Source organism: Geotrypetes seraphini, chromosome 1 (assembly GCF_902459505.1).
Source record: "Geotrypetes seraphini chromosome 1, aGeoSer1.1, whole genome shotgun sequence".
NCBI lineage: Eukaryota > Metazoa > Chordata > Amphibia > Gymnophiona > Dermophiidae > Geotrypetes > Geotrypetes seraphini.
This window is the reverse complement of record NC_047084.1, coordinates 25,120,996-25,143,702: the sequence shown is the minus strand read 5'-3', so window position 1 is coordinate 25,143,702 and position 22,707 is coordinate 25,120,996. Positions and strand designations below refer to the sequence as shown.

General features: G+C 43.9%; 1 protein-coding gene across 7 annotated transcripts in view; it reads left to right on the top strand.

The window, feature by feature from the left end:
- The window catches only part of ANKRA2 (ankyrin repeat family A member 2), a 63,873-nt gene extending 41,607 nt beyond the window's left edge, over nt 1-22,266 (top strand). For 2 of the 7 annotated variants that reach the window (XM_033929269.1, XM_033929270.1), the window contains 3 exons: nt 5,030-5,096; nt 5,250-5,330; nt 8,049-8,826. In XM_033929269.1, the coding sequence (XP_033785160.1) occupies nt 5,030-5,096; nt 5,250-5,330; nt 8,049-8,131 (231 nt within the window). In that variant the 3' untranslated portion in view covers nt 8,132-8,826. Of the gene's footprint in view, nt 1-5,029; nt 5,097-5,249; nt 5,331-8,048; nt 8,828-21,239 lie in introns of those variants that run through there. The other 5 variants (XM_033929268.1, XM_033929267.1, XM_033929272.1 and 2 more) reach the window with 4 other exon arrangements.
- Nucleotides 22,267-22,707: the final 441 nt, after the last annotated feature.

Sequence of the window (22,707 nt, the reverse complement as noted above, 5' to 3'; positions counted from 1 at the left end):
TCCATTTGTTCCTGGGATTTTGACCCATAGAGACTCTACCTTATTTTTCATTTCCGGCGTGTTCTCTCTGGTAGACTCAATTCCCTCTTTGATGTATAGGGCAATACCTCCCACCTTTTTGACCTACTCTGTTTCTGCGGTATAGCTTGTATCCCGGTAGCACAGTGTCCCAGACATTTTCCTCGTTACACCATGTTTCCGTGATGCCGATGATGTCAAGGTTATCTTTTTGTGCCATAGTTTCCAATTCCCCCATCTTATTCCTTAGGCTCCTTGCGTTTGTGTACATACACTTGAGTTTGGGGCCTGTTACTTTCTTGAATTTCCTTCCCTCTTGTGTCCCTTTCGATCCGTCAGGATTTCTGTCTTGCCTATGATCCAGTGAGTCTTCTCTGCTATCTTCCTGCATGGTATCCTCTGGGTATACCGGTTCCCGAACCGTCGACTGTCAGCTTTCCTCTTCTTCCTATTTTAAAAACTTCTCATTTTCTCTTTTGATGTTGCTTGCAAGTAGCCTTGTTCCACCTCCGCTGAGGTGGAGTCCATCCTTCCTGAATAGCTTGCTCTTCCCCCAGAATGTCGTCCAGTTGCACACAAAGTGGAATCCTTCTTCCTCACACCAGCGTCTCATCTATGTGTTGACTGCTTGCAGCTCCGTCTCCCTCTTCTCGTTGGCCCTGGGTACCAGGATCTCTGAGAATGCTACCCTCAGCGTTCTGGTCTTCAGCTTCCCTCCTAGCATCCGGAACTGGTCCTTCAGTCCTTCCCTGCTATAGTGCCTGTTGCTCACGTTGTTTGTCCCCACGTGGATCACCACCACCATATCTTCCTCTTACATGCTGTCGATGATCCTGTCAATGTAGCTAACTATATCTTGTACCTTGGCTCCCGGAAGGCAGGTCACCAGCCGATCCTGTCTTCTATGTGGCTGTCGACTTGTCTGATGATGGAGTCCCCCACGACGATTGATGTCCTCTCTATCTGCTCTTGCCTCTCTAGCCACAAGTCTGTGTCCCTGGTGTATGACCATCTCTCCAGCTGTAGGTCCGTGTCCTCTGTGCATTTCCATCTTCCCTCATCCTGGCGTTGGCTTGCACCAGACTCGTCTTCCTTGTAGTTGTCCTCCAGGTGGTCCTCACTCACTGTAGGTGTATCTTGGTCCTTGCTCACTGTAGATGTATCTTGGCAGGTCCACTGTTGTTGGGGGGGGGGTTTCACGGCCTCCCTGTATGTTTGTTCGATGAACTTCTCTAACTCCATGACTTCTTCCTCAACAGTTTTCTCTGTCATTAAGTTTTCTGCTTCTCTATCCTCCTCTTCCACTCTTCTTCAGCTCAGGAGGTGGCTCTTGCAACATCTCAGACCATTTCCTTTCTCCAAGCTTTAGGATTCGAAGTCAATTTCCCCAAATCCAAACTCATTCCGTCTCAATGTCTTCAGTTAATTGGGGCTATCCTAGACACCATCCTCATGAGAGCATTTCTCTCTCCGGATCGCTTGCATGCTCTCTTCAACCTCTGTCACCAGATCTTGAATCTTCAAACAATCTCTGTGAGGCATATGATGGTTTTTCTGGGTCATATGACTTCCACAGTTCATGTGACACCGCTAGCAAGACTGCACCTTCGCACTCCTCAGTGGACTCTCACTTCTCAATGGTCTCAAGCGACAGATCATCTATCACAGCATATTTCTGTCACATCATCTCTTCAGCAGTCGCTTCAATGGTGGATGACCTCCAGTCTATCCAGAGGTCTACTTTTTCACTTGCCTCCTCATCAAAGGGTGCTAACAACGGACGTATTTCCTTATGCCTGGGGGGATGCACTTGGATAGCCTTCAAACCCAGGGTCTTTGGTCAGCCAGGGAGCAGAAATTTCACATCAATTTCCTAGAGCTCAGGGCAATCTATTATGCCCTCAAGGCTTTTCAACATCGCTTAAGTCCTCAAGTCCTCCTCCTTCACACAGACAATCAAGTAGCAATGTACTACATAAACAAGCAAGGAGGAACGGGCTCTCTCCTGTTATGCCAAGAAGCCCAGAAAATTTGGCTTTGGGCAACTGCTCATAACCTTTTCTTAAAGGCTGTCTACATTCAAGGGGAGAAGAATTCCCTAGCAGACAACCTCAGCAGAATTCTTCAACCTCATGAATGGACTCTCAGTTCTGCAGCTCTCCATCCCATCTTTGCTCAATGGGGCACTCCACAAATGGACTTATTTGCGGCTCCCCTCAAGCACAAGTTGCCCCTGTTTTGCTCCTCATCGTCTGGAGGCCAATGCATTTCTGCTGGATTGGACCGGCCTGTTTCTTTATGCATTCCCTCCAACTCCTCTATTGTTAAAGATTCTTTTCAAACTCAAGTGGGAATCTGCCACCATGATTCTCATAGCTCTTTGGTGGCCCAGACAGCATTGGGTCTCCCTTGTACTTCAGCTCAACACCAGGGAGCCAATGCCTTTACCGATTTTTCATACTCTGCTTACTCAGAATTCAGGGGAATGGGCCCTGGTGTAGAAGTACACGGAGGGAGGGAAGTGGGGGTTCAAAGAGACATGCATATGCCGGACTTTGGGGGGAAGAAATAATGGGTCTAAAAATAGAGGAGAGGGAGAGAGATGATGGGCAATGGGATTTAGGGAGGGAAGGAACAGAAAGTGAGAGAAGTTGGACACAAGGGATGGTGTGGAGGGGGGATAGAGATACTGGATAGGAGGGTAGTTGGGAAAAGAAAGGGAGAGATGGTGGACCCTGGAGTGGTGGGGAAGGAGGGAGAGATGCTGGATGAAAGGGTAGTTGAGAAAAGGTGGATCTGTGGATGGAGACAAAAAAAAGGAAAGATGCCAGACTCCGGGGGAGGACAGAGATGGCAGATGGATGGTTAGCACGGAGAAAGAAAGAGATCCTGGCAAACAAGTTATCAGAAGACAACCAGAGCCTGGGACCAACAAGATCTGAATAATGACCAGACAACAAAAGGTAGAAAAAATCATTTTATTTTCTGTTTTGTGATTACAATATGTCAGATTTGAAACGTGTATCCTGCCAGAGCTGGTGTTAGACCGCAAATGTGAGCTAGGATTTAACAGAGAGAGGAAAAGTCTTTTTTGTTTGTTTACACCACAGCACCAGTGTGGTTAGGAGAAGGCAAAGTGAGTGAAGAGGTTATAAAATAAACCCACCAGGATGTTTTTTAAAAAAAACACCCAATTGGGCAGGAAAATCAAATCGAAAAATCGATTCAATAGACTGAATCGAATCGAATTGAAATTTTTTTTTCCTGAATCGGGCAACACTAGTGCTCATGAGCCCTTGACAGGAGTCCCTCCGACTTTGGTGATCTCCGCTGAGTTTCCCCCTTCAGAGGCCACTCCCCTGGACGAAGCCAGCTAGCCTCAATTTGAGCTGGTAGCTTCAGGTGGTGGCTCTTGGCCAGGGCTGGCTTCTTCGGATTTCTGAGTAGATGACTCTTACGATGGATGCCAGCCTGTTAAGTTGTAGGCTCACTGTGGGTCCCTCTCCAGCCAGGGGCAGTAGATTCCTGGTCCACAACGTTGTTGACCGATTGTCTGGAGCTTTGGGAAATTCTGCTGGTGCAGCTCACTATCCAGCCCTTTCAGAAAGACCAGCGGTGCAAGTTCATTCTTGCTAGTATAATCTTAATATTTACAACCAGATGTCATCAGACTAGGCCAATTTTTTATATACTGCTCAGAACAGTCCACTAGAGAGTTCCATCTAACCACTTTTGGGAGCGTTAGCTTGGTTCCACCCATTCTTTCTAGAACTGCTGCCGCAAAATGATTGTTACAGAAGTATTTAGCAATTTCAATGACATTAGTCTTTATTTCTGGGACAGTGAAGTCTTTGGCAAGGAGATGCAGCAAATGAGCACTGCAATCATATGCTATTAGCTTGGTATTCTCTTCATACTCTTCTAAATTTCTTCTCATCTTGGATACATTTGCAGCATTGTCTGTTCTCATGTGCCTTTTTCCATTCAGTTCACAGCGTACTAGACTTTTGAATTTTTCTTCACATGTTATTATAGCTTTTGCGGCTACTTTCTGTAAGTATTCTGCTGTATGTGCATTTCCTGAGGTATCAATTGTTTCTGCAAGAAAGACATTCCCTTATTCTGTTGTTATACAAGCACATACAACAGGATCATTGTGGACATTACTCCACCCATCAAGGCTTACCAAAAATGTAAACATTACATGAATCTACAGCCTCATGCTACATAATTAAAAACTAATCCTTATTTTATGATTAACTTTTGGACTATAATGTTTTTTAAATAGAAAACTCTCTTTAGAAAGATAATTCCTCAAAAAAGCATTTTATTTAAAAAAATCCAATTTAAATAAAAAAAATATTTATCCACCCTGGTAACATTTATGGTTATCATTTCTTCCTCACTTTGTTCAGAGTACTTCAGTCCTGTAGCTAGCTTTGTCTTGAATATGGATGAGCTTAATAGAGAAGGGAGAAGAAACACCAGCCTAAGAAGGCATATCCTTGGAGCATTTGCTGCTTAGGGCTTGAATTAAAGATGTCTAATTCTGAGTCTGTCTCCAGTTGTTCAAATTATACTGTGATGCCTAAGCCACAGTGTAACTCACCTTCACACCATATGATTATGTGGGGTTCAGGAGGTAACAGGTTGCTCTTGAATATAGGCACAGAAAAAGAATATGAAAGAAAAGTGTAATAGGTTATTCAAAATAGAAGTTCACTGTGACAAATTGGAAACTAGTTCCTCAGTTTGGATAGGCTTACAAGCATGGAAAACCAGTTTTGGAGAATGCCGTGAAGGGAAGAAGCAGCAATTGAAAATGTAGGAAGGTCATTAAAAGAATTTGCACATTAAGGAATTTGTTCATTTGAGATTTTGGGTTGTTCAGGCTGTATATTATAGTCTCTTCTTCACTGTGTAAATTTAGTTGTAGTTTGGCTAAAGTTTGAACCAGCAAAATAATTGCAACCTTTCTAAGCCATCAGATATGTCCTATTCTTGTTCGCAGAATGGAGGGACGCCGCTACTCTATGCTGTTTATGGAAATCATGTAAAATGTGTCAAAGTCCTCTTAGGTAAGTACTGTGTAAAATCATTTCTGAAAGCAAATAAGTCTGAAATAATAACAATAAAATGTCGTAATATATAGTAAAAAGTTTGTCTGCTCTATTGCTGGAGTTAAGGGTGCACATATTTTGTTTTTTGATCTCTTGGGTTGTTTTGCATAGAAAATGGTGCAGATCCAACCACTGAGACAGATTCAGGGTATAACTCCATGGAACTGGCTGTGGCTATGGGCCATCGATGTGGTAAGTGTTTGTAGAACCAAAAAGGCTTTTGATTCTGACACTATGCTTGTGCATGAAGTATATAAAACAGCAAGCATTATCTGCCTCTTTTTTGCTAAGGACCTTTGACTTGTTACAGAACACTGACAAAATAAAGAGATGGGAGAGGTAGTAAAGAAGAAACACAGTTCCTTGTTCAGCTTAGAAATTATTATTATTATTATTATTATTATTATTTTTATTTTTTTATTCTGTTTTCCATTGACCAGCAGGATTCAGTTAGACACACAGGAAGTGACATCATCCAGTGGTATCAGGATGAAACAGCTATAGACTCATAACAAAGTTTAAAGTTCTGAGCATGTGCTCTTCAGTTTTGGTTTTTCTTCTTTGCTGAATGGATGAGAAAACAAAGCTCTTCCATTTGTGAAGAATTTCTCTTGATCTCAATTTTCAAGCGGTTTTTGTTTAAAAAGGATTCCTACTAGAATCATTATTTTACTTGTTTTTTTTATGGAAGGATCTTGCAGAGTTGGTGAATATTCAACCAAGAAGTCTCCTGAACTTTTCTCTCCTCCTATTTGTAAAGAATCTTTACATGAAGATATTTCTAAGCCAGGAGTCATTCTGTCCATGTCCAGAGAGGCTCTCTCTCCTCTCTCACAAGATGCAGAATCCCAATTCTATATTTTTTGTTCTTAAAATATATAGGAGAACCAAAGATTACAACAGCTGAGCAAGCAGCTTCATCTGTGGGAGGCCCCGCTAACAACTCAGCCTGTCTTTAAAAAGGTGGATTGTATACTTTAATTTCAGCCGTCACCTGGATTCGATAAAGTCCAGCTTTCTCGTTCTTTAGTAATAGTCCGATAGGCAGTGAAGAAAACAAAGAAAATGTTCTACTTTTCTAATGTGCCACCTCCATAAATATTCCAGTTTTCTGGACTATTTAGGCAAACAGTATGATATCTCTACATGGTTCAATGCTGCACACAATCAGGGTGGACATAAGTGCTGGACCCGCTGACCTCAACAAATGCAATCTGAACTGGTAGCAGTTCTTGTGAATACAGTGCAATACATTCTTCCTCAGTTCAGACTTCAGTTCTTCCCAACTTTGATAATACAGAACAGAGACTCCCTTATACATCCAGTCCTCGAATTCCTAACCCTAATAGTTAGAAAATTGATCAGAGTTTAGTTTTCTGCACTAAGTCTACAATGCCTATCTTGGTAGTAGCAAGAAAACCTTCCCGTAGACATATTTCAGTGGATAAAATTTACCATCTGATGTTTTCACCAATAGTCTTGACTCTGTTTTGGTGTCTTTCTAACACAATACTATAATATCTTTATCATCTCTATCAGCTTGGACTGCAAACATCTTCCATCAGAGTACAGTACATCACAGTTCACTCGGCCTATATTGTCTTCCTAGCTTCAGGGACCAGTTATTTCCAGATTCGAAAAGGGGCTTCAAATTACCAGTACAGAATACTCCTGTGCCATAAGACCTCAGGGTTGTACTTGCATCTCTCATGGACTTGCCATTTGCATCCACGGAATCTACATCTCTCAGGCCTTTCACCTGAAGGGTACTTTGTCCATTCACGGTACTTTTCCTAGAAAGTCCAGCACTTGTCAAGCATCGTCACCTATGAACCATACACTCCATACAGTTTAGGGGGTGAAGAACTTATGTGCACAAAAGAAAAGGGGGACTTGGGTGTGATAGTATGTAATGATCTTAAGGTGGCCAAACAGCTTGAAAAGGAGATGGTGGAAGCTAGAAGGATGCTAGGGTGCATAAAGAGGGGTATGGCCAGTAGGAAAAAGGAGATATTGATGCCCCTATATAAGACTGGTGAGACCTCATTTAGAATACTGTGTATAATTCTGGAGACCACACCTTCAAAAAATATATAAATAGGATGAAGTTGGTCCAGAGGAAGGTTACTAAAATGGTCAGTGGTCTTTGTCATAAGGCTAATGGGGACAGATCTCAGTCTGTACATTTTGAAGAAAAGGCAATAGAGATGAGATATGATAGAGACGTTTAAATACCTATGTGGTATAAATGCACATGAGGCAAGTCTCTTTCATTTGAAAGGAAGCATAGGAATGAGTGGGCATAGGATGAAGTTAAGAGGTGATACACTCAGGAAATACGTTTTTACAGAAAGGGTGGTAGATGCGTGGAATAGTCTCCCTGTGGAGGTGGTGGAGATAAAGACTGTGTCTGAATGCAAGAAAGTGTGGAACAGGTATGTAGGATCTTTTAGGGAGATGAGATAATGGATGCTGTGGATGGGCTGTTTTGCCTTTATCTTCCGTCGTGTTTCTCTGTTATGAACAGACTGGCATTCCTCTAGCTAGTGATTATATCTCATCAAACCTGAGCCACTGCTGATAACTGTATCTGTGGAACTCTGCTTTACTAAAGCTACAATATATATGTTTATTAAAATAACTTGATATATTACCATACTTCATCAGATCTAGGCAGTTTACAATCAGAAAAGAAAGGAATATCATTTAACAGAAAAGACCAATCTATTCAATCAAGATAAGATCATTCACAGGTACACTATCACTCCATATGTTCCCAAGAGAGTGCAAACCCCATTTAATACCAACTCTTAAATATCAAAAGCCTGTTTAAAGAAATGGCTTTTTAACAACAGTTTGAATTTTATATAATTAATTTCACCTTGGATCTCTCATGGTATTTTATTCCAGAGAGCCGGTGCTATCCAGAAATATGCTGTCTCCTTTGTTGTACTCCAGTGAGCCATCGAGAGATGGGGGTTGTCAACCTATAATCCTGGAGAGATCTCTGGCATCTTGTAGGAGTGTAAAGAATAGTCCATGTATTCAAATATGATGGTTGATATTCCCATAGTGCCTATGTGTTATGCATAAAATTTCAAATAATGCTCGATATTTCACCAGAAGCCAGTGGATCTATTTTAACAAAGGTGTAACGCAATCATAAAGTCTTGCATAACCTAACATTTTTTCAATATTCTGTAATTTTTGCACATGTTTTTGTTGTCTCATAGGTAATCCTCTGTAAATCACATTACCATAATCAAGTTAGGTGTAAATAATGTATACTGTATTTTTCGCTCCATAAGATGCACTTTTTTCCCCAAAAAAAGTGGGTGGAAAAAGGGGTGTGTCCTATGGAGCAAATACCCCAATCCCCCCCCCCGCCGTTACCTTATTTAGATCATTGCCCACCATTTGCCCCCCACCGCTGCTGGTCGCTCGCTCGCTGCCGCCGAAAGTACAGGAAGGGAAAGGCCAGGCGGGTGCAGCGATTGCATGCCACTGGCCTGGAAGCCTTACCCCCTGATGTCAATTCTGTAGGTTTCCGGGTCAGCGGCGTGCAATCACTGCACCCACCTGGCCCTTCCTAGCAATTTCTTCCGTTCCGGTGCCACGCTGCTGAGCCAGGAGTCCCGTTCCCCACCTCTCTCCCTACTGCTGCTTCATCAATGTGTCCTCACAGCGGCAGCAGTGGGAAGTAATTAAATCTGGCAGGCGGGCGGGCAGGCTTGGGGGAGGCGGAAGAGGACAGAGGCTGGAAGGTGGTGAGGGGAACATGGGAGGAAGGGACAATTGTTGGGCCTGAGGAAGGAAAGAAAAAAAGAAATCACCAGACAACGGGGGAGGAAGAGGACAAAGTCTGGAAGGCATTGAGGGGGACACAGGAAGGAGGAAGGGAGGAAGAGACAATTGTGCCTGAGGAAGGAAAAAAAAAGAAAGAAATCACCAGGCAACGGGGAAGAGGCAAAGGATGGAGGACATTGAGGGGGACATAGGAGGGAGGGAAGAAGGGACAATTGTTGGGCCTGAGGGAGGAAGGAAGGAAAGAAAGAACCAGATAATAAAGTTAGGAAAAATGATTTTATTTTCAATTTAGTGATCAAAATGTGTCAGTTTTGAGAATTTATATCTGCTGTCTATATTTTGCACTATATTTGTCTATTTTTCTATAGTTGTTACTGAGGTGACATTGCATATTTTAAAAAGTCATTTGCCTTGACATCTGTGCCCTGTCCCTGCCTGCCCTATGCCCTGTCCCTGCTCACCCTGTCCCGTCCTACCACTAGAGCACCTGAGGGGGGACAGGGTACCTAGCCTGGCAAGGAGTGTGGGGTTGTGATGCAGAGCCTGGCAGGGAGAATTTGGTTTCAGAATGGATTTTTTTCTTATTTTCCTCCTCTAAATCTAGGATGCGTCTTATAGTCAGGTGCGTTTTATGGAGCGAAAAATATAATACTTTTGGTCAAAGTAAGAGCTTATTGACCTTAACTGTTGCAGTGTGAAAAAACATTTTGGAAGCACTGACTCAATTTATTCTTCCAAGTTTTGATTAGAATCAAGCTGAGCCTCTAAATATCTAAATTTAGGTACTGAAATAAACTTATTATTAAGTAATATTGTATTTTATGTTAGGTGGATCAGAATGACCAGTCACCCAACAAACAGATGTCTTTTTAATATTCAGGACTAACCTATTTTCTTTGATCCAGTCTTCCATCAGTTGAAAAATATGTTGCAATGCACTAAGATCTAATGTAAAAGGGGAAATCTTTTTCATAATCCACATAGCAGTAGACATTGAACCCATGGGACTAAATCAACACTATCAAGGGCCTGAGATATAAGTTAAATAAATACATCAACTGTATCATGTCTTGACTGTATTCTGTGTATGTTAATCTGTCATGTCTTTATTCTTTGTATGTTAACCTGTAATCCGTTCTGAGCTCATAAGGGAGAATGGGATAGAAAATGAATTAAATAAATAAAACAAGACTAGTACTTGATTATTGCTTCATACTTTCACTTATTATTGCTTGGGCCAATCTTCAGTCGGGGACAGTGCAGTTGATTGTACTGTGCTGTCCAGCCAGTGTATATAGTTACTCTCATACATTGTTATCTGTGAATGCTTTGCTCAAATTGCCTATAGCACTGAGCTTTCCATCCTATTTGTTGATGGAAAAAGCAGTGTATTTTTCCATCAATAACAAGATCTATCAAGTACACAATTCCTCCAATATGAAAGTTGCTCTTTTTAAACTTTGGAGAGCTAACTGAGGAGACTGCTGAGAGGATCGCACATGCTCAGAACTTTACATTTAATTCTGAACTATGTGAGAGCTGTTCCATCCTACCACTATCTATCATTTTCTATAGCATCACTGTATGTCCTGTCCTTGTGTGCTGGTCCGCCTTTCTATCTGCAGAAAATAGCTGTTACAGGTGAGAAACAATGCTTTTTAATGCTATAAAGCTGCAGCAGGATTTGCTTCCCATGGTGGAACATAAAAGTGCTTAGGACTGCCAAGTTGCTGTCCAGAGTCAGCCTTTTGTCACATATGAACTCAGGCAGAGTGCTTAAATTGTATACTGTGCACCTAGAAATTTCACTTGTTTGAGCTGGAGCTGTAAAAATTGAAGCTGTATTCCGACATGCCAGCTTTCAATACCTTGCCTGTGAGGGCTACTGGAGTTAGTAAAACACTCACTAAATTCAAGTTAAGATTTATTTTTGTCTCGAGTCCAACAAAAATGAGCAGCAATTTATTTGTAATAAAGCAGATAACTTTGTATAGGGTATCTAGGACATCAAGTGGGCATTTAGGTCCATGTATTGACACTAATACATATTCTATCTAGTAAGGTTTACTGAATGTGGAGTCTTTTATAAAATATGTATAATGCCACTAAAAATGCATATGTATTTGGTGGCATGCAAATCTCTTTTTATAAAAGAAAACATTCAGTAAAGAGTGGCATCATCCTAAGCTTTGCATGCATAAGTAGCTCTATTTAAACATGTAAGCAATGGTAGATGCAGTAAAACTGCACATCAGAGCTGAGCCAAGCTTCAAAGCTCAAACATTTGGTATTTCAAGGTGGCTAAAAATTCTTGAGAGGAGTGTATTAAATGACAGATGAAATCAATCAATCTATTTTTTGAGTGGAAACTTGAGAAACATTTACAATTGTGGGACTCTGCAAAGACTGATTCTGTTGCAAAGATTCTGTATTGTAGGTGAATATCCCCTGGTCGTGAGCTGTTGCAGAAGGATGTCAATCACATCTTTTGGGTCCTCCACCTTCACTGATGGAGTATAGTGCCCTCTTCAGCTTTTCCTTTTGCTAGTGAACAGAGAAGGAGTGTTCTGATCTGCTTTGTTCAGTTTTTATTATTTTCGGGTATTTTTCATCCAGTTCGTGAGGCTTTGGTGCACAGAGGTCCCCATATTTGGGGCAGCTCTGCCTTGGAGAGGACACAGACCCACGAGAGCAGTCTGTAGCTCACCGGGCAACCCCAGGTGTACTTGCTGAGCCTGCCTGCTTTGTACAACTTGGAGGTTTGGGGAGCATTCTCCTGGGAGCTTGCTCACCTGATTTATCAGAGGCTTGAGCACAGGCTGTGGGGCCCCTGTGGGCTTCAGGGAGCCGGCTACAAGTATTTCACTCCCCCTGTTTTGGCTTGAGGATCCATGAAGATTTAGTTTGTAGTCAGTGCTAGTCTGGCTGGCAGCCCAAAGATCTCGTTTTGGATCCCCCTTGAGTGGATTTCAGGCAGAAAGCCGTCTATGTTCAGTCAGGCACAGGAAAGCTGACAAAGCAGGTACCAACACAGCACAGTGAGAATGACCCATTATAGTCTAAATCTGTGATTTTTTAACTTCATAAGCCATTTGTGGCGGGGTTTTGGATTTTAAACAATCTTTTTTTTTTCTAAAGCCTCCATCTGCTTCAAAACCCCTTGATTTGGCTCAAAATTGACTGGGATGGAATCCTCAGGCTGTTCTGCCTCTATATCATGCTAGTTTTGTGCTGGATGATCTGCCAAGGAGTGTCCATGTGCTATGCGAGGAAAGGGCAGGAACCTCAGGCTTAGCCTCTGAGTCCTCTAGGGCTGGGGAACCATAAAGGGTCCGAGTGACAGGAAAGAAATCCCTCCCAGAGACCCCAAATAGTGAAGGCGCTAAAAGCATGTGCATGGATGCTGCAGAGCTCAAGAGGCCACTCACAGGTTCTACAGGGGACTATGGGGCCCTCCTCCAAGGGTTTACCCCAGATTTTGTTAATCTTTTATAGAAAGCTTACTTGATGGGTCCTGGGTGTGCTGGCATTGGACCAGTAAGAAATTCCTCCCCAGGAGACCTCCCCACCACTAAGGAATCCGATACACAGCCTGAGTGACCAAGAGACCCAAGACTGAAAGGATTGGAAGTCAAACTCTGTACCTTTGCTGTTCCAAGGTGCAGCTTTGGTTCTGGAGGATTCTGGTTCCTTTTTAAGGACCGGGAGTCAAGAGGATATAGTTCTGCTCTTCCAGGAAGAAGATCCCTCAGTGCACTGGCTGTTCAAGTTGGCCATAGTGCCTCAAGTTATTATGGATGAGCTCAAGGAGCTGAAGCTGGAACCTCAGCCATTGACCTCACAGTTTATGGTCATGAGGGTACCAGTGCTCAAGCCACCTTTTTTTCTGTGCACCCAGACTTTGTTTCCCTAATCACTGAACAATGGGAGACCCCGGATGGCTCCCTAAGGGTGGCCAAGATTATGTCCAAGCTTTACCCTATTGCTCCAGAATTTCAGCAGTAGTTTAGTCAGCCGAAGGTAGATTCCACGGTGGTGCAAGTAACAAAACAAACCTCCCTCCCTAGTGAGGGAGGCATAATGCTAAAGGATGCACAAGACCGCAAAGTGAATGTGGTCCTTAGGTGGCAATTTAAAGCACTAGCTCTGGGAATCAAAGTGGCAGCCTCATTTGTGGCAAACGCTTGCCACACCAGATTGCAGTAGAGCCCATCAGCAGAGAAGCATGCATGCCCCCAGCAGGTGCTGGAGGGGGTTGATTATGTGGTAGATGCTGTGTATGACATCATTAGGGTCATGAGCAAGGTATCTGCGGATGCCATTTCCGCCCACAGGATGCTCTGGTGATTCAACCTCCAAGGTCACTTTAGGCAGACTGCCATTTAAAGGGAAGATGCTATTTGGTAAGGGCTTAGATGGCTAGAGTGGCGGATCGCCATCCTAAATCTCTGCCAGACAGCAGACATCGCTGACTTGCTAGGAGAGGCAGAGGCAATTTTAGTTCCCTAAATTGTTCCTGCCAGTACTACGCAGGCTCCTAAGCTCAGAGATCTTACCAAGTGTCCAGACAGAGATTTGACAACTCCAGATGCCAGCAACCCTCAGTGTCTTCCATCAGCTTGGCTTCCAAAAGACACAATAATTCCAAGTCACCATCGCACTCCTACAGGAGGCTGTTGGTGCTTTGGAGGGTTTGCGAGCAAATTTCTTTGGAATGCTAGCTTCTAGATCTTATACAAGAGGGCCTCAATATCAAATTCTTTCACCCTCCATCAGATCTGCTTGTGGATTCTCCAGTCAGAGGGGCAAGGGTCCGAGCAGCGGTGTAAAGGCTGCTAGACGTTCAGGCTAAAGAAAACCAGTCCCCAATGAAGAATCGGGGTCTGACAGATACTTCATAATGCCCAACAAAGACACCAAAAACTGGAGACCAATTTTGGACCTTAAGTCTATAAATATGGCGTTGAAAGTACTGTGCTTCGACATGGAAATGGTCTGATCAGTCAATGTGGCAGTGGCACCGGGGGAATTCCTATCTTCTCAAGATCTCAGGAGATATTTGAGATTTTATGTCCTGCAAAGGCATTTCCAGTTTACGGCTTGACCTTTAAGGCTGGCAGCAGCTCCGTACACTGATGGTGGTGGTGGTAGCAGCTCACCTCTGCAGGATGGGAATACAGGTTCACCCATACCTGGACTATTGGTTGGTCAGAGTCCCATTGGTTGGTCAGAGTCCCATCAAAGTTGGAGGTAGAGCAAGCAATGCGGCAAGTTGTAAATCTCCTACAGGATCTGGGATAGATAGTAAACTTCAAGAAGAGTCATCTAGAACTAACCCAATGCTTGGAGTATTTGGGAGTCTGCTTCGACACGGCGAAGGTCTGTGTCTTTCTTCCCGAGCCACGCAAACAGAAACTCAGGAATCAGATTATAGATCTATTAGCAATGCAAGTTCCTTACCTTTAGGTGCTGGGCTCAGTAGTGGCCACCTTGGAGGTTATGCCCTGGGCAAGAGTGCTTATGCAGCCCCTACAGGATTCTGTCCTCTCCTGGTGGTCTCTGCATCATTCCTTCCATGGACAGCGGAAGCAAGAAACAGTTTGCACTGGTGGCTCTGAGTATATCCTCTATCAAGGGGCATACCTTTCCAAATCTCCTCTTGGGTGATCTTAAATGCCAGCCCATTGCGACAGTCACCCAATACAGGGCCAATGGTCTGTCATTCAGAGAAAATGGTCCATAAATTGGTTAAAACTATGAGCCATTTGGCTATCATCGAGTTTGTTGGAGGCATATCTGGAAGGCAAAGAAGTCAGTGTTCTCGGACAATGCCACTGCAATAGCTTATGTGAACAGGCAAGGAGGCACCAAGAGTGCCTTGTTATGCTTGGAGGCTCAGATGTTCTTCCATTGTGCGAAAGCTCACCTTCAAGCACTCTCCACAGCCCATGTAGTAGGGGTGGAAAACATACAAGCCAATTTTCTCAGCCAGCAGACTCTAAAGCCTGCTGGAAGTATGGTCTCTATCTTGAAAAGCGTTTGCAATCATTGAGCAGTGCTGGGGAAGATCGGTGATGGACTTGATGGCTTCAGCCAAAAACGTGCAGACGAGTTGCTTCTACAGCCAAAGAGATGAATGGGCAATGCAGGGTTGGACACATTAGTTCAGCCCTGGCCTGAAGAGAGGATACTTTTGTGTGTTTCCACTGTGGCCCATGGCCAGCTGGGTCATCTGCAGAATCACATCTCACCCTGGATTTGTGATCCTAGTGTTATAAAAATTATTATTAATGGATGGAACTCCACCAATGATATACATCCCTCTCTGGCTTAGAGAAATATATATTATAAAGACCTATTAATTTGGGGAAAGTTAGCTCACTTGATTAAAACTTAGCTCTGTAATAACAATGTATAATTTATGTGAACGAAGACTCAGAACATTTATAAGCAAACTGAAGATGTATTTAAAAGCATTAAAATCAAGCAGGTAGAGCCGTAGGATCGTTAAGCAAAGATAATAATATTACACAAGACAAAATTTCTCTAAGGTTAAAGAATTAAATTTACTCACAAATGCTGGTTGAAAAGTCCTTATAAGGCTGCATGGTAGGCCCGAGCTAAGCACATGTGCAGGAAGCACAAAGGAAGCACAAGGTGAAGTTGTAGAGGTTGCAGCCTGATCCAGCGCTGATCCGAAGGAAGAGGAAAAGAGAGAGAAGGCCCAGCATGTCAAGGCTTTATAGATGTGGGAGGGTTTCCAGGATGCATCAAAACTCAGGGGCAGTCTCTAGCATCACATCCAATCATAGAGCAGTGCATCACAAAGCCTTCTCCTCAATGATGCAATGATTAAATCTTCTTGCAGACTGGGGGCAGGGGTAAAATGGCTCAGTCCTTTTACTGGCACACCCGGTACTTAACACTGTCTGAATGTCTCAGTCCTTTCAGAATGTAAAATGGCTCAGTCCTTTCAGAATCTAGTTAGAAATTATTTTTACTTTAAGTCCATAATTTAATAATTGGGAATATAAGATAAAAGCACACGTTCTACTAAGGATACAATTACTATAATAAACGATTATACAAAATGGAAGAGAGAGAAAAGGGGGGAGGGAAAAGAGAGACCATTTTGTGTACAGAGTAGAGTTACTCGGGGACAGAAATCTCACCCGTCCCCGCCAAAATCCCACCCGTCCCCATGAGGAATCCCTCCGTCCCCGCGAGGAATCCCTTCCGTCCCTGCCCATCCCTATAAACTTCAGAAATAGTTATTTCATTTAATTATGCTACTGAATTAAAGGCTCTGGTAGAGACCCATTTACAAATAAGCAAAGACATTTTATTAATTTGGAAATATTAATTGGGAAGAATACATACTTTGTAAACGGGTTTCTACCAGAGCCTCTAATCTATAATAATAAAATGCTAAGCGCGCATGCGCGCTCTTAACTCGTGCTTCCCTGATCCCTGATCTGTCGGGCTGTGGCAGGTAAGAGTACGCATGCGCGCTTACCACGCATCTTACACTTCACGGACTCCCATAGACGACTTTGAACTTCTCCTCGGCCAGCTCTCACTGCAGACTCCGCAGGCTGCCTTTGCATTGCTCCAGCTCCAATTCCATGTCCTGCACGGAGAGCAGTTGCATCGCAGGAGCCTTTTCACCCGGGAACTCCGCTCACCAGTGCTGGGTCAACTCCTCCGAGTCCCACATGCCGCTCTGCGCCGGGCAACGGCAAATGGGGATCCCTCTGCCTGCACCGGCTGCTCCGATACCCGCCGAAAACTTTTCTCTCTCTCTTTTAGCTATTCGGTGCTGGCGCTTCCACTTTTGAGCATGCTGTCAGCGCTTGTAGGCCGTGGAGGCTGTCGATGCCTGCATGCCGTGGTGGCTTGAGGCACCTGTAGGCCGCGGTGGCTTGAGGCGGATGTCGGTGGAGGGCAGACAAAAAAGAACGGAGGTAAGGGTTTCTGATGGACAGGGGGGGCAGAAAAAGGAAGGGAGGCCTACTTCTGGACAGGGGGAGCAGGAAAGAGGTGCTGCTGGCCAGGGGGGAGGTAAAACAAAGGGAGTAGGGCTTCTGCTGGATAAGGGGAGCAGTGAAGGGGTGGTGGTGGACACAGGAGAGGTAAAAGGGAGAATGGACAGGAAGAGCAGGCAAGGGGTGGTGGTGGACAGCCGAGGAAAAAGAAAGACAGAAAAAAACAAAAACAGGCTAAGGAGAGAGAGAGAAATAAATAAGGACAGACACACACACACACATATTCTAGCACCCATTAATGTAACGGGCTATAAGACTAGTGTAAATATAAAATATAAATACTCAGCTGATGAGAACCCCAGCTGTCAGCTGAGGACTTCCTTTGCAGTTGGCCAAGGGTCCCTTTTGCCAAGTTTGGCAGGCAGCAGTAGCATCCTTGAGTCACAGATGCTGCACTTCAGTGGCTCATGGATGCTGCCAGCGACTGCGCGCTTGGTGGAGGGTGGTTCTGGCCATCTCTAGAGGTGGTCCTCTGCTGGCGGTGCTTGGGGATCCCCACCAGTCACAGCAAGGGTCAGCAAGTACTTCAATACTGTAGAAATAAAACCAGAAATGCATTTTCTTTTCTTTTGAACACAATACAAAGACATCTGCTATATACATTTCCCAAAGCTAACATATTTTAGTCAATAAATTCCATTTTTTACCTTTGTTGTCTGTTACCTTATTTTTCCATAAAGTTGGTCCCAGTTTCTTTTTTCCGCTTTCCCATCTTCTGTAAATTCTTCTGTTGCTGTCCATTGGTTCCTCCTACCATGGTCCAGCATTTATCCCTTTCTCATCTTTTGCCCCTGCCCATCAGCCCCATGCCCAACATTTCTCCTTCTATCACCCCTCTCCAGCACCATGTCACATCTTTCCTTCCATTCCCTTCACCACTACGTCCAACATTCCTCCCTCTTGCATTCATTTCAATCTGTCCCACTGTTCCCTTTCCACAATATTTTTCCCTCTCATCTTTCTCTTCCCTCTCATCTATACCTCACTCCCTCCCATGACCAAAAATTCTCCTTTCTTCCATTCTACGTGTACACAACCATCCTTTCCCTCCCTTCCTCTCTCCCAAGTTCATGCCTTGTGTCCAAAAACGCATTCCCTCCCCCACCTCAGCATCTCTTTTCCCTCCCTTCTTCCATCCTCTCTCCCAAGTTCATGCCTTGTGTCCAAAAACACACTCCCTCCCCCTTTGTGTCCCACGTTTGCCTCCTATCTTCGACCCTCTTCTGTCCCGCGTTTGCCTCCCACGTTCGTGTCCAGCCCTCATCTTCCAGCAAATTTCCTTTCAGCAACTTTCTCTGAGGTAGCTCGAGCTGCGAGGCTCGTCTTCTTTTCCTACCTGCCCTAATGTCTTCTATTTCCTGCCTGCCCTGCAGCACGTAGCCGACCGGAAGTCTTCCCCCAAGGTCAGCACTGATGTCTGATAGAAGGCTTTGCGTCAAGTCATGTGCAGCGTGCAGGGCTCGTTGCCCTACATGCTGGCATGTAACTGACGCAAAGCCCTCCCTCCGACGTCAGCGCTGACATCGGGGAAGACTTCCGGTCGGCTACGTGCTGCAGGGCAGGCAGGAAATAGAAGACATCAGGGCAGCTAGTAAAAGAAGATGATGAGTTGCATTGAACCCCGCAGGATTCCCAAGATCAGGGCAGGATTAACCAATAGGCCAAGTAGGCCAGGGCCCGAAATGGTCAGGGGGGCCCGATAAAGGAGGGCATCAACATTGTTTTTTCCAAATGGCGATGGACCCTTCCAGCATCGATCGGCAATGTGGGCCCCCCCCACCCCCCCATCAGCGGAAAGTAAGACAATCAAGCAACGTGGGTAAGAAAGGCAACGGGAACTGTAATTGTGCAAGCGGTGCTGCTTGCCCAAAGCTTTCCTCTGACGCAGCTTCCTGTTTCTGCCTGGGCGCATGGTGGGGCGGGGTGGTGCAGGGGGCCCAGTGTACTTGTGTGCCTAGGGGCCCTCGACGAATTAATCCTTCCCTGCCCAAGACCATGAGAGGGTCCCCATGAGATCCCTGTGACACGAGGGGGTGTCCCCATGGGATCCCAGCGACCCGAAGGGGGAACCTGCGGGATTCCCGTCATCCCTGTTCCCGTGCAGCTCTCTAGTACAGAATGTGGTAGATAGTATAAAGAGAGAAAGGGAGACCATTTTGTGTACGGAGTGTGGTATCATGACAAAGTGGTATTTGCAGATAATATCACAGTACACTAGTGACATGTTGGCCTCACCGGCCATGGTATGCAGACCTAATACATCTCCAAATGGACAGTTGCATTGAGCTACCAGTTTATTCAGGGCTTCTCAGTCAGGGTCCAGTTCCTATGGAGAACCCAGAGCGTTTTGGTCTTACTGCATTGCATGGCCCTAACACACTAAGGGTATTCAGACATTGTCATTTCTACTCTGCTACAAGCTAAAAAACCTTCGACTGTTGCGGCCTATAATGAGGCCTGGAGAGCATTACAGCACAGGTGTGCCAAAGATCATGTAGAGCCTTTTCAGGCCCCAATTCATGTGATCCAGGCATTGCTGCAGGCAGGCTTAGAAAAAGGCCTGGCAGTGGCATCTCTTAAAGTTCAGGTGGCTGACCTCTCGTGTCTGGACTCAAGAGGGAAGTTTTATTGGCTTTTCATCCAGATGTGACCAGATTCCTGAAGGGGGCATTCAGGTTGAGACCTCCAAAATGCTGGCTTTTCCCATCCTGTAATCTTAATATCATCTTGAAGGGCCTTAGTAAGCCTATGTACGAGCCTCTTCAAGAGGTGTTGCTTCTGTAGGTCATGGTAAAAACATTGTTTTTGGTGTCCATAGTTTTCTTTTGTTTGTTTGTTTAATTGAAAACAAACAAATTATAAAGCATACAGAGAAAACCAGTACAAACCAAACTGTTGTGACATAACTCTTACATAGTAACATAACATAGTAGATGACGGCAGATAAAGACCCGGATGGTCCATCCAGTCTGCCCATCCTGGATGGACCATCCGGGTCTTTATCTGCCGTCATCTACTATGTTATGTTACTATGTAAGGGTTATGTCACAACAGTTTGGTTTGTACTGGTTTTCTCTGTATGCTCTTTGTTACAATGCCAAAATATTGCAAAAACAAGAACAGTACCAGAAGCTGGACATGTGAAGAGTTCTACTTCACTATCTGGAAAGGCCCAATGGCTTTAGACTTTCCGATCATCTTTTTGTCCCAACAAGTCAGTCCAGATGAGGCAGGCCAGCTTCCAAGACATCAATTGCCAGATGGATTCGCATGGCAATTTCATCAGCGTGCATTGGCTGTGGCAAGCAGCCGCTTATTTCTATCAAAGCTCATTCGACTAGAAATGTGGTGTCTTCATGGGCAGACACTCGAGCAGTTCCACCTAAATGATTTGTAGAGCAGCTACTTTACAAGATTCTACAGAGTGGATGTGGAAGCTCAAGAAGACACTGCTTATGAGTCTCTGTGTTGCAGGCAGGCTCATCTGTCCCACCCTAAACACTGCTTCGGTATGTCACCTACAATACAGAATCCTATGTCTTTGCAACAGAATAGAAGATTAGGTTCTTACCTTGATAATCTTCTTCTTTCTGTTAGGATTCTGTACAGCCCATCCTATTTCTTCTATCAGTTCTTCTATGTGCCTTCTTCCTACCTCAGACAAATTTTAGAGTCCAGAACTGAAGTTTTTCTCCTGTCAGTTGGATGAACATATAAGCATAAATTGCAAATAAAACAATAAGTTTGTTGAGTTTCTGAGCTCCATCAGCTTGTGCTAGTTGCACACAGCAGGGTGGTTTGTTGGTACACCGTTATTTAAATGTTCATTCTAATTATTGTTCTTTTTTATGACGATCTGAGGAAGAAGGGGTTACCTTCAAAAGCTAATCATAAACAACATTAAGTTAGTCCAATAAAAAAGGTATTCTTTTGTTTCCTTTGTTCTTGTTTTATTTCTACATATTACAAAGCAGAGCAGAAATTTGTTGTCTTTTGGGGGAAGTTCCCTATGCCCCTCCTTCTGCTTCTTCTGTTAATAGTGGAGATCAATTGCTTTGGAACAAACTGAAGAGGGCATTATACTCCACTGGTGCAAGAGGAGGAGCTGAAAGATGTGATTGGCACCCTACAACAGCTCACAACCAGGGATACTCACCTACAGTACAGAATCCTCCTGTCTTCTAACAGAAAGATTATCAAGGTAAGAACCTAATCTTCCAATTTTAATCAAATCTCTTTTCTACTTTAGTTCAGCAGGTTATTGAAACTCACCTGCTGAAGCTCCTACATAGTATCAAAGAATAGCAAGCTGGTCTTTGACGGAAAGAAGAAAGTTTCCCAACTGTTGGTTTAGATTGATTGGTTTAGCCACCATCAGCAGCAGCAGCAGCAATAATACAGCACTGTGTCTCTTCACTGCAGCGCTTACTATCCCAGCACATTTTAATCTATTGCGTTCTCACTCTTTGGCTCATCTTGTTGGGGATAATTTTATAACTTCCTGCATTGGTGAAAAGTGAAAATTATCCCAGGAAATGGAGATAAAGACACACATATACCTACTGATTTGTGCATACATTTGAAAATTCAAAACTATGTGCATAGTCCAAACCTCACCCCAGTGCAAGGAGCGCCTAAAGGGGGCATGTACATGTGAAAATGGCACTACATGCATATTTTTACCCATACATAGGATGGGAAGTTTCTATTCAAAGCCCATTTCCATGCATAAAGCACTGTTTCATCCCACAGAAATGTCTTTAAAAATTGCCCTTTGTTTTTCCCTGTTTACTTTTGTAAATATATTTTTTATGGGTCTTCAAATAGAAGTTAATGTGTGTGAGAATCTTCCATAGAGGCCAGTGTTGTGTATATTATTGCTGGAAGAGAGTAAATTATTAAATAGTAGGGAGGAAATGTGGCATCTGTTTCAAGCACTGAATATCCAAGGCACTGAGACTTCCCACAAGGATAGGGAGTCTGTTATACTGCCCAGCTGTCTGCTTACAATGTACCTGTGATTCCCCCCACAGCAGTATCCTTACAATACACATTTGATATTGGAAAGATGTAGCAATGTGGAGGAGTAGCCTAATGGTTAAGGCAGTGACCTGTGAACCAGGAGAGCCAGAATTGATTGCCACAGCATCTCCTTGTAACTCTGGGCAAGTCATTTAACTTGCCATTGCCCCAGGTATGAAATAAGTACCTGTATATAATATGTAAACCGCTTTGTAACCACAAAAAGGCAGTATATCAAATCCCTTCCCCTTTCTCTAGATGAGGGAAGTAGAGAATGACAAATTTGTCCCTGTCCTACAAGCTCTGCTTTAACTGCACAAGCATTGAACACATCGAAGCTTGTGCAGTTGAGGACAGAACTTGCAGGAATGGGGCAAGGACAGTGACAGAGCTTGCGGGGATAGGATGGTGATAGAGAGATCCCGCGGGGATGGGGAAAATTTGACCCAATGTCATTCTCTAAAGGGAAGCATCTTTTTCTGTTCGTGTCATACAGATCATTTGCTTTAACACTTTCTACCCTAGAAGTTTCTGTCAAAATTCTAAGCAGTGTAATTGTCAGAGTATTTTATTGTGTTTGACTTCAAGGAGTGTTAAGTATTAGCCTTGTTGCAACTATTGTGAGGAAGCCAAAGCAGTGTGATTATATTGTATGAGGGAGAATCAAAAATTAAAGGCAATTGTTAAATTATGCA